Consider the following 12,826-nt stretch of genomic DNA (forward strand, 5'->3'; position numbering starts at 1 on the left):
GTTTTCCTAGTACGGCGTCCTTGGGTAGATTGGTGAGAGACCATGTATTTCAGGTCATTGAGGCGAGCTACCACGATGAACGATCCTGCCATTTTTGAACGACTTATGGATGCGCTTTTATGTGGCCAAAAGTGGAAGGAATATTTCCATGTGTTATTTGGACGATGATGTTATTTTTGGAAGGATATTCGCCGAACATAACGCAACGCAGAATACAACTTCTTTTGAGAGAAAAAAGAAAAAAAACTGTCGCCAACAAACTTTTTTTTCATTTTGCCCTACGTTTCGGGACCAACTCGATCCCTTCTTCAGTGGCGACTAAAGTGTGCCAGCTGCAGCGGGTTGTTGCCTTCGCTCTCCCTTTGTTATCACGTGGCGGAGTCCACTAACGTACGCAGAGGGGAGCGTTGCTGGAGTTCTATTCATCGCCGCCTTTGTGAGCCGGATGTGCCATGACTCTACATGTCGCCTCTTGAACAGGTTTGGCTCCACGGCCAAGACGCTCACCTCCTCGAAGGCTATTGGGTGGTCGGCGCGCTCGCAGTGTTCGGCGAGGGGGTTGGCTTCCGAATTCATTAGCCGGACGTCATTCTTCTGTGGCCTTATTCTTCGGGGGAGGCTTTTTGCTTCGCCGACGTATGAAGCCGGGCACTTATGAAGTGCATCTTGGTGGAGCAGCGCAAAGGACGGGACAAAAGAAACAAGGAAGGACGTAGACAGGCGCTGACTATCAACTGAATTTTTATTCCAAATACAGAGACTATATATCAATCATAATTGGGTGGAACATAGATAAAAGGGCTGCTCGGTCACCAGAATCCAGAAGAAGGTCACGTCAGTAGGTAAAACATATTGGTAAATGTAGTGGCGGTGAAAGACGATAAGGGGAAGCGCAGGGTGTAAGGGGCCGGATGACGAATTTTTAGAGGCGAAAAAAGGGGGCTAAAAGCACGAAAAAACTAAAAGGAGTAAAGGCCTGCGACGAATAAACGCTAACCTTATGTCACAATTAAAAGACCAAAAACCCGGAATAAACAATAAAAACAGGATGGGATAAAATCAAACAACGCAAAGAATCACAACTCAGGCCCTGCTGTTCTCAGAAAGTCCAATTCTTTCTGAGATAAACTAATGGATGGTGTACTGACAAAGTGGTCTTTCGCACGACGAATGTTGCAAAGCCTCAATTATTTCTCTCGCCGTACGATCTCGTTCTTTCCCAATGATTGCACATTGGTCAAATATTGGAGCGCAAATTTTGCTTTCACATTTTTCACAGTGCTTGGCCAGATTTCCAGTGATGGCTATATTACCTACATTGTTATTATGTTCTTGAAGTCTGACACTGATGCACCTTCCCGTTTGACCAATGTATTCCTTCCCGGTGGATAAGGGCACAGAGTACACAACACCGGAGGCACAAGAAACATGTGGATTACTGTGCGTTTGCCAACAACCACGGTGAACTTGCTGGTTGGTAACTCTCCTGCACAAAGAGGCGAGCTTGTTGGGCGCAGAAAAAACCACTGCCAGATTTCAATGTCAGACTTCATCAATCAAAGCCTTAAAGAAACGCGCAGGTCTCCAGGATTTATGTCTCCGCCGTAAAATTGCACGACTGTCACTTTTTCATAAACTTTATCATCATCCATCACTTCATAACGACTTTTTTTCTTTGCCTACTTCGATTTTTGACCGCCGCGATCATCCCTTTAAAGTTAGACGTTTCACGTGCAGGACATTTATCTATGCGCATTCATTCTTACCACGCACAATATCTGACTGGAACACTCTGCCTTCACATATCGCAACCACCACTGATCCTGATAAATATTTTAATCTTATATCTTCAATAACTACTGCTTAACTCTTCGCATACATTGTTATTTTATTTGTTCATGGCTTCCTTTTTTGCAGGGTTTGTTACTAAAAAGATTCATTGTATTAGTGTTCTGTTTGTATAATTTTAATAATGCAGTAATCTTCGTTCTTTGCCGCGCTGCCATTCTTTTGATTCTTTTGCTTACTTATATGTCATGCAAAGTGTCTTATTTGTGCTTTTGATTGATTCTTTTGCTTACTTATTTCATCCAGTGTGTCTTATTTGTGCTTTTGTTGTTTGTTTTATATTTGTGGTTTTTTTTTTATTCTGTTCAATTGCCTGTGCCCCCCCCCCCCCTATGTAATACCCTCTCGAGGGCCTTTAGGGGTATTCTGTATAAATAAAATAAATAAATAAAAATGTCAGACTTCAAGAACGACAGCCGTTACGAGCGAACCAGGGAACCCAGCTGAAGACAGCCTAGCCAATTGATTTTGAAAACTTAGATGCATCTTCTGAGAGCATGATTTTTCAAGGGCAGATTTGAGGCAAAGTGAAGCAATCCAATCTGCCCTTAAAAAATCATGCTCTCACAAGAGGCATGGAAGTTTTTCAAAACCAATTGGCTAGGCTGTATTCAGCTGGGTTCCCTGGTTCGCTCGTAACGGCTGTCGCTGAAAGCCTGCTGCAGAAGATGAAGAGTAAGGCTGTGAGAGCTGGGGATGATGTCCCTCGAGAAGAGGTGGTGCGACCTGCGGTGGCGCCCTACGTGCACAATACTGAAATCGGTTTTAGGCGAAAAAAAAACAGACGAGACGCATAGGAGAAGTAACAGGACGAAGCGCCAACTTCCAACTGATTTTATTGCATGCATGAAACGTACTTATAAAGCTTGTCATCGCATGCGCAGGAGGGTCACCTAAAGTTGAAGAACGACATGATAAGGCGCGCTCCAGGAATTTCTTTTCACAGTTAAACAATACAACAGATGTGTCGCTTACGCACATGTCGCCTTTATTTTTGATAAAAAAACGCTTCTATCAATTCCCTAGCAGTAGTGTCACTGCTTTTGCCCAGAATGCGCACATCAGTGAAGCATGGCTCACAACTGCGGGACGGGCACTTACTAATGTGCTTAGTCAGATGTGTGCCTTCCTTTTCCTGCTCTACATTTCTCTGATGTTCCCTCGTTCGCTCATTCAGGCACCTGCCTGCCTGACCTATGTAGGAATGTCCGCAAGAAAGGGGGATTTCGTAGACAACCCCTTCAGCACATTTCACGAACGGGCTCCTGTGCTTTGTTCCGCAGCCTCGTTCCTTGGTGTAGTCTTTGTCAGTACGGGAGCAAAGGCCACCTAGCTTTCTTGGTGCCGAGAAGGCGAGCCGTACAACATGGCGGCTGGCAACTTTCTTCAAATTATGGGCCACACGATGCACGTATGGCACCACCACTGGTCTCACCTCTTCTCGAGGGACCTCTGGCCTAGCTCTACCAGTACTTTTCTTTGTCTTCTTTAGGAGACATTCAACCACCGCAGTCACGAGCGAACGGGGGAACCCGGCCGCAAAAAGCCTAGCCAATTGGTGATTAAAACTGTCCCGCATTTTGTGAGGGCATGACTTTTTGAGTGCCGATTCAAGGCAAAGCGAAGCAATCACGCGTTTCAGAAGTTTAGAATGGCAGGAGTTAAAAGGTAGCAGCTGCTTCTTTGCACGCGGAAAATAGGACCAACAGACCCGATCGCCACAGAACTCAATTGTCAAGTCTAAAAACTGTAATGATTCATGATCAGGTAGTTCGTGTGTGAACTCCAGACCTTTTCCATGCTCTCTAAAGGCAGATAAAACACTGTCCACTGTTTCATCAAGGTTGTAAAGACCTTCTTTAGTTAAAACAATCATAAAATCACCAACATACCTAAAAACTTTAAAAACCTTGTCACTGGGTAAAACTTGCTGCAGAGCTTGATCAATATGAGATAAAAAGATGTGACATAGCACGGGTGCCACACAGGACCCAATGCATATGCCTGACTTCTGCAGAAAAAACTGCTGGTCAAAAGTGATAAAAGTAGATTCCAGGTAAAACTGTAATAAGGTTAAAAAATCATCTATGGAAATACCGGCTGAGTTCTGAAAAGAAATCGGGCCATTTTCTTCAATGCACTCCCTAGCAGCGGAGAACAAGGGGCCATGAGGAAGTGTATAGAACAAATCTACAACGTCCACTGAAAAAGCACTCCCAACATCAGGGTTGGTTTCAAAAAAGTCACAAATTTCATTTGACCGTTTCGTCAAAAACGGATCATTTACATGCAGCTTAGACAAGTGCTTAGCCAAATACATGGTAAGATTTTTCTGCCACGTGCTTTTTTCAGTTACATTAGTTCTAAACGGCATGCTTTGCTTGTCAGTTTTTTTTTCTTTATTTGTTCCTCAGACAGTGTCTAAGAGAAGGCTAAGGCTAAAGGCTAAGAGCCTGACGAGGCCTTGGCCCCTTGTACAAATTTTTGCATCACCGAACAGAACTCAGGCATAATACTTCGGCCAGTAGCAGGGAAAAAATGTAAACAATTCTTTAAAAGTCAAAATTTTACCATCCTGTACATCAGTCTCAAATGATCCAAAGTTGTAAGAAAAAGCGGATTCTGTAAACATATCCTGGTTTGCATACAAAGGGCACAGGCAATAGGAAACATCAAGTGCAAAACCGGCACTACAAACATCAAAACCAATACACAAGAAAAGCAAAGCCGAAAGTTGGGCGAATTAGAGAACGTTCCTGATGAAAAGATAGCGCAGAAGGAACACGTGCCGTTCCCTTTCCGTTCCTCGTGCTCCCCACCGCGCTATCTCCCCATCATGAACAAAAGAAAAGAAAATAGAACACCAAAACAATTTTGTATCCCATGGCAAGCGTTAGGTACCACATTCCATGTGCAAACCGCGGAACACGTATTGACGATTAAATCGATTTGATGAGGCTCTACTAGAAACACATATCATTAAGTTGTGTATGAAATTGCTGAATTAACCAAGAAGTGTCTGCATTCACATTTAAAAACATTAAGACGTTTGTTGAAATCCATGTGCATCCCTGTAGTGTGCGCGCGAAACCAAGCACGCGTGTTATCGCGTACTACCTGCGCATGCTCACTGCCCGGCTATCTCTTATCGGGTAGCCCGTGCTGGCTTTAAAAGACCGCTCGCACGGGCCCACCGCGCTCAGTATGTAACCTGTTGGCTTCCTGCCAAGTAGCAGGAATAAACGTTCCTTCGATGCTACGTCTACGCCGCCCAGTTCTTGGATGCCAGACAAGACAATCCCAAAGCTGTTTAACAGTTTAGTAGACTGAAAAGTTAGCGTTTGGCTACCATAATTAGTTCGTATCATAGGCACTCTTCGTTTAGGCTCGCGGATCGGGTATGTACTGCTATATTGTCCTAGATGGATATGTAGTTTGTTTGGATGGACCCACTGCAGCAGTTTAAAGTAATAGACCTGGTTTTCTTTTAGCATGTTGTACTTAACAAAAAGCGGCCCGGTCCGTAAGCTGCGCCTATCGCCTTTATAGTTCTCACATAAGCGTGGTACGTTCTTTTGTGCAACAATTAACTTATTATAATTATAGGCTGTCGTCGTCCCCCAGATCAATATTCCATAACTTAATCTTGAGTAAAAAAGAGAATAATATAACACCTGTTTTAAGGACGTGGTTATCAGATTCCTGATCGTATAGATGCTCCCAGTTATTAGCGCCAAATCAGCTTTTAATTTATTAACATGCGTAGTCCAGGAAAGCTCTTCACTGAACCAAACACCCAAAATTTTTTGTTCTTTTACCTGTTCTATCAGACTTCCATCATAGGTTACATTTATGGTTGAATAGTCTCTCCTATTTATGGGCTTGAATATAATGTACTTTGTCTTACTTGTATTTAGACTCAGTTTGTTATTTAAAAGCGATCCTGATAATTTAAGCAAGCATTCATTAGCAGCTTTTTCCACGCTTGCTTTGTTTGCTCCAGTGAAGAAGACATTGGTGTCATCCGCATATAAAACTATGTCGGTAAAGCCAGTGACTGAGGTAATATCATTGATGTACACCAGGAATAAAAACGGTCCTAGAATGGATCCCTGGGGCCCACCATACAGAATTCGCATTTTACTGGATGCTATACCATTAATGTCAACATACTGGTAGCGATCACATCAATAACTTTTAATTAAATTGAGTGCTATTCCTCGTATACCATACATATCCAGCTTTTTATCAGAATGTCGTGCTGTACAGTGTCAAATGCTTTCTTTAGGTCCAAAAATAACGCAAGGGTCAAAAGTTTCTGTTCAATGTTTTCCACTATCTTTTCTTTAATATGAATCAAAGCCATTTCCGTTGATTTTCTCTTTTGGAACCCCTACTGGGCAGAGGTAATAATCTGATTCTTTTCAAAAAAGGACACAAGCCGATCACTTATAGCTCATTCAAATATCTTCGAAAAAACTGAGAGGACGGAAATTGGCCGATAGTTATTGATGTCGAATGCACAACCACCTTTATACACGGGCGTGACTTTAGCAATTTTTAATTCTTCAGGATGATCTCCAGACTGAAGCATCCCATTAATGATGTGTGCCAGTATTGGGCTAATAACAGGCGCAGCGTATTTAAGTGGCAATGCTCTTATTCCATCGTCTCCAGCTGCTGCATCATTCTTTAGTTGCGCTATCATTGTCTCAAGTATAATAGGAACAATAAATTTCCTGCCTTTCCATTGTAACAGCTTCAGAAGCACACAAGAATGTGGGTTATGTTGTCTAGCTTGCAATCTTGGCAATATCTGTCATATTGGCGATTCTGACAATGTCTGCCTGCTCGTCCTTCCTTGCAAGGATACGACCGCGAGTAAACCACACAAACTTCCACCCCGCTCTTTTCATTTGAGCAATGGCTGCGCCGAGAAGCTTTTTGTTTGTGCCAGTCAGGTGTTCATTCAAGTACACAGGTGTACCCTCGCCAACATAGTCAAGGTCTTTGGTATCGATATCCTGCTTCTTGCATTTCTGCAAGAGCTTGTCTCGCTTCGTGCGCTGCACAAAGCGGACAACAATGTTCTGCTTGTCGGACTTAAAGGTACTGACGCTATGGCACACATCAATATCAGAGTCGACAATTGGCTCATTGACCAGATTTCCAATCCTTTTAACTATGTCCACTGCATCACCGTCCTCAGGCACACCCTTTATTTCTAGATTGTTTGCTCTCAGATACTGCTCGAGTTCTTCATTTTTTTCAGTAAGCTTTTGGTTTTCAGCAGTCAGTTCATCATTTTGTTTAGACAGCCTTTAAACTTCTTTCCGAAGTTCTTTGATCACGGTTTTGATTTCGTTGACGCCGTCACATATGTCGCTACAGTGCTTGACACTGTCCTTCAAGTTTCGGAGGTAAGCCCTTATCTCGCGTTTGAAATCGTCTTGAGCTTTTGCAAGCTCTTTCACTTCCTTACTCAGAAAACAAAAACTTTTAGCGCGCTCTTTTTGCTATCTCTAATCTGGTTAGTAAGGGTGCTCAACCCCAGACGATCACATAAGGCCATCGCGGCCGATTTCACTTTTGTAGATTTTTAGAAATTGGAACAAAATTCTTTCTCACCGCCTGAGTTGCTGTCGCTGAGAAGTTATCCGAGAGCAACTACAAATCCGCCTTCCTTATCAGCTAGTAGTAGACGCAGTTGATTCGTTCTGCAGTACGACACAATGGCTTCCGTCGACATTCCCATGTTTCTTGTGGTGTTCGGATAACCTGACTTTAGAAGGGATTCAACGCTTTCCAGCAGGCATTTTTCTCGCATCTCCGCTGTGCCTTTTCTTGCAATTTGTCGGTTGATGGCTAATAGATTTTGAGACGGCACTTTTCGCTCCACTGCGTACTTCGGTCCTTTTTCCAAAACAGATTTCATCTTCTCTGGTGGATGTACATTACCCATTATCACCAATCCTTCACCACCTTTCTTCTTCTTGTCCTTTCTTGTCTCCCTCAGCAAACAGTCATCTTTGAGGCCAACTTCGTGATGGACCGAAAAGTGTTCTCAGCGACACATGCAGGATTTTGTGCGAAACAGGCAACACGCAGAAGGTCATAAAAAAGGTGTTTCTGGCGCCATAACTCCGACCTGAGGATCTTGCTAATTCTTTTTACGTGACCTCATGAACGAAGCACTGGACGGAAAAGCGCACTTACTTCGACGGGTACCAAGCCGTTCTTGATGCAAAAGGCGACTGTCCTTGCACGACTGGTGTTGGCGACGACACATGTGATACAATCATCAATGAAACGTGGAGATGACACACAGAAGGAAGGGCCCACTGTACTAGAAACATAGTCTGAGAGCACTTGCTGCTGGGCTAGTTGGTTTGGTTCATACTGAAATAGGTTTTAGGCGCAAAAAACAGACGAGACAAATAGGAAAAGTAACAGGACGAAGCGCCAACTTCCAACTGATTTTATTGCATGCATGAAACGCACTTATAAAGCTTGTCGTCACATGCGCAGGAGGGTCACCTAAAGCTCAGGATCGACATGATAAGGCGCGCTCCAGGAATTTCTTTCCACAGTTAAACAATACAGACGCAACACAAACCTGAAGGACATCCTGGTGCATGCTAAGCTCGGTAAGAAACCACCACCGAAAGTAACTTCATGCTCTCGACCTAGATGCAAGACATGCAAACATTTACAAAGGGACACTACGGTTAAAAGTACGGCAAGCGATTTCAGTTTCGATATAAAAACCAGTTTTGACTGCACATCGTCCAATATTATCTACATGCTCCAGTGCTCCTTGTGCCAGAAACAATATATCGGAGAAACCGGGCAAACAATGAGTGCCAGATTAAACGGGCATCGGGCTGACACAACACGGAATGAACAGAAGGCAGTGTCGACCCATTTTAATGAACGCCATCACAAATTCGACGAACTCAAATTGTTCATTCTTCAGTCACGCTTCAAATCGACTAGGGACAGAAAATACAGAGAAGCATTCCTAATGCACAAATTTAAAACACTGCAACCAACGTGGATTAACATGTCCAGAGGAAACCTGGAATCTCTCAGGTACATTCCAGGGTTAGCATAATTTTAAATTAACAAATGTCTTGCACGTGCTCAGACCATTTCCTAGAACCTCGCATAAGTATATTATCTTTTCAGGAGGACACAGGGGCGCGATGAGAGGCACGGGCGTGGAGGTAGACAAGGGCAAGCGCTTGTCCCTGTCTGATTCTATGTCGGTGTCTTTTGTTGCGCCCCTGTGTCCTCCTGAAAAGTTATGAACAAACACGCCCAAACACAAATACTTCTGAGTATACTATCGCTCTTTGCACCCTTCCCACGTCATATCTTCCACCACACCACATTTCCGGCCTTCTCACCCTCTCCCTTTGTCACCTTCTTTTTTTTTCTTTATCCTTATTCCCTACTATCAGTTCTCGGAAACCATGACATTCCTGTTACCCCCTCCGACCCCTCCTTTTGGCTTTCTCTAAACTCGAACCATTCCCCCCCCCCCCCCCCCTTTCTTTCTTCTTCCAGTGCCAGCCTATTTTGTTTACCTTGTTCTCATTTCCCTGTACCACGCTGACTAATCCTCTTATCTGAGTTTTTCAGGTCCACCCAGCGCCAACCCCCTGTCCCAGCCCCTTCAAAGCCTTTGTTCATTACACACCCCCGGGATATAAGTTTTTCCACTATTGCAGCTTAACGAATCAAGATTCACCTCCCCCCCCCCCTTCCTGACACGCATCCCCTCACACCACTTTCCTTCCCCACCCCCGGGGCCTTCCTCCTCGGAGCGAAGGCCCTATTTAATCCCTGCCAATGATGAACGCTTTGCCCAGACGAAGACAAGTCCCCTTGTCGAAACGTTGGCTCAAGCAACCAGAGGTTTTCCCCTCCCTTGTTCATTTTGTGATCGCCAAGGACCATCTACCACACCCTCTCTCTACCATACAACAGATGTGTCGCTTACGCACATGTCGCCTTTCTTTTTGATAAAAAACGCTTCTATCAATTCCCTCGCAGTAGTGTCTCCTAAAGAAGACTAAGAAAAGTACTGGTAGAGCTAGGCCAGAGGTCCTTCGAGAAGAGGTAAGACCAGTGGTGGTGCCATACGTGCATCGTGTGGCACATAATTTGAAGAAAGTTGCCAGCCGCCATGCTGCACGGCTCGCCTTCTCGGCACCAAGAAAGCTAGGTGGCCTTTGCTCCCGTACTGACAAAGACAACACCAAGGAACGAGGCTGCGGAACAAAGCACAGGAGCCCGTTCGTGAAATGTGCTGAAGGGGTCGTCTACGAAATCCCCCTTTTTTGCGGACACTCCTACATAGGTCAAACAGGCAAGTGCCTGAATGAGCGAACGAGGGAACATCAGAGAAATGTAGAGCAGAAAAAGGAAGGCACACATCTGACTAAGCACATTAGTAAGTGCCCGTCCCGCAGTTGTGAGCCATGCTTCACTGATGTGCGCATTCTGGGCAAAAGCAATGACACTACTGCTAGAAAATTGATAGAAGCGTTTTTTTGTAAAAAAGAAAGGCGACATGTGCGTAAGCGACACATCTGTTGTATTGTTTAACTGTGAAAAGAAATTCCTGGAGCACGCCTTATCATGTCGTTCTTGAGCTTTAGGTGACCCTCCTGCGCATGTGACGACAAGTTTTATAAGTACGTTTCATGCATGCAATAAAATCAGTTGGAAGTTGGCGCTTCGTGCTGTTACTTTTCCTATGTGTCTCGCTGTTTTTTGCGCCTAAAACCGATTTCAGTATGGACCAAAACCAACTAGCCCAGCAGCAAGTGCTCTTATACTACGTGCACAAGTTAGCCCACAAGTTGAAAAAGGTCGCGAGCAGGCATGGTGTGCCGCTTGTGTTTTCAGCCCCTGAAAAACTCGGAAGCCTTTGCTCTCGTATTGAAAGAAGAAAAAAGAAGAGAGAGGGTGCGGCACGAAACATGGGCGATCGTTCGTGAAGTGCGCCGAAGGAGTTGTGTATGAAATTCCCCTCTCGTGCGGCCGCTCCTACATAGGGCAAACTGGGCGCTGCGTTAACGAGCGAATCAGGGAACACGAAAGAAACGTTGAGCAAAATAAAGAAGTCCCAAATATGCTTAAGCATATAAGGTCCTGCCCGTCACGCTCTTGTGAGCGATGTTTTTCTAGTGCACGAATTCTGTCAAAAAGCAAACACACAAAAGGTAGGGAACTAATTGAAGCTTATTTTATTGCAAAAAAAAAGGAAGCATGTGCGTCAGCGACACGTCCATATCTTTGTATAAGGCTGGGAGAAATTTTTTCACCCGTTCGCTATCATATCTGCTTCAAAGATGATAGCATTTCTTGCTGTAAGACGGCATATATCTGTGCACATTTTCTCCGAATAAATCAGTTGTGAGCGGCGCTTCGTCCCGTCTTTCTGTCTTGTGTTCTGTTTTTTTTTTCGCGCCTGTAACCAAAGATGAACAGTTACCAACTTGCCCAGCAAGACGTTCTTTTAAGACACATTTGACATATATAGAACATATTGGGGCAACACTGCCACAATGTTTCGTAATCTAACTAGCATTCTTGAACAGTTCAGCAACCCTGCACGAGCGTGCAGGCCTGCCAGTGGGTGTGCTTCACAACGTATCACTTTGCAAGGGCCAACGAGAACGAGCGAGCGGTACTTGAGAGCCATAATATTGTACTATGTGTATATGCAACTCATACAGTCACCTCCTAACGGATAGCATGGAGCCAAGCTTATGTAGTCATCACTGAAGGGCGTGATAAGCAAAGCTTTTTGAGAAATTAATGGGGCTGTGCATGCAATCTATAGCAAGCGCCATAAAAGGTTTCGTTCCAAAGTACTGCTAGTAAAAAAAAATGTTTACTGTAACAACAATCGGAAAAATTTTTGAACCCTTTGCTTGAAATATAATTGTAATCTTGCTTTATTGTTATGATTAAAACATTATAATACCGTTCACCAGGCCATATGCCTGAACGTTGCTCCTTTATGTTGTTCCAACGATGGCAGATGGTATATTACGGTAACCAATTTCTGAAGACGTGGCTGCAATGTTAGCAGATAGTGCCATTCCGACCAACTTATGGGCACGTTGCTGCACTATGTTGTACAACATTATAAAACATTGGTGAATTTGCCACAACGTTCTGGCTGGATTTTGTGCTACAAGTGTCAATACTGGTGTGTCGCGACTAAAGTGAGCTTTGAAGCTCTTCAAGAGTGGTCGATCGCAGCGCCACCGCTGATGTGGACAGCGCTTGCGATGGATAGATCTCCCGCGCACGAAATCGTTGCGTTCGAAGCGAATGACCCCTGAGAGTGCTGGGAAATGCTTTGAAAATATTTTTTTCTTCATATTTTTCTCGCAGGGAACAGATCGAGGGCTCTAAATTGTTCTGCCCTGTCAGCGCTGCGGTGATGCGCCACGGGATGTCCGTGCTCAAACTGACTGCCTGCACCGGAGCTGCGTGAACGGTGGCTGAGCGGTAGATTTCGCCGCGCCCTGCGTCAGCGCCTGGTCTTCACCGCTGTGGAGAGTGTACTTGCGGCGATTAGCTTCGGAAGCACCCGTGCCACAAGCACCCTTTGAGTCTCTTGGGAGGCCAGCCCACAAGAGCAGCATCGATGGGATCGCAGGAGCAGCCGGCGTCCTACACTAAGGCCGTCGCCAGTACATCTCACAATTCCTGAGTAATAAACAGATGTTTTTCATCATCCTCATCTAGCCCTTATCGGGAAATTGGCGCAACCAGTAGCGTCAGAAGCGTGCTCTGCCAGTCGTTCAAATCGGCCTCAAGCAATGGCTAGATGTAGTGAAGAGAAGCAGCTGCACTTAAGTAATGATCTGCCGATCCCGACTTGGCTCGATTGCGTGTCATACAGTGTTCGGTACGGCAAAACTCGAACCTTGAAAATGCAGTTCTTAGGCGC

At 44.7% G+C, this 12,826-nt stretch overlaps 1 protein-coding gene across 1 annotated transcript in view; it reads left to right on the plus strand.

Annotated features, from left to right (window-relative positions):
• The window catches only part of LOC149367381 (uncharacterized), a 145,855-nt gene extending 133,280 nt beyond the window's left edge, over positions 1-12,575 (plus strand). Inside the window, exon 4 of the mRNA XM_089555430.1 lies at positions 12,265-12,575. Within this exon, the coding sequence (XP_089411556.1) occupies positions 12,265-12,367 (103 nt within the window). The 3' untranslated portion in view covers positions 12,368-12,575. The remainder of the gene's footprint in view (positions 1-12,264) is intronic.
• Positions 12,576-12,826: the final 251 nt, after the last annotated feature.

Source organism: Amblyomma mixtum, chromosome 1, assembly GCF_055824585.1.
Source record: "Amblyomma mixtum isolate Tamu chromosome 1, ASM5582458v1, whole genome shotgun sequence".
Classification (NCBI taxonomy): domain Eukaryota; kingdom Metazoa; phylum Arthropoda; class Arachnida; order Ixodida; family Ixodidae; genus Amblyomma; species Amblyomma mixtum.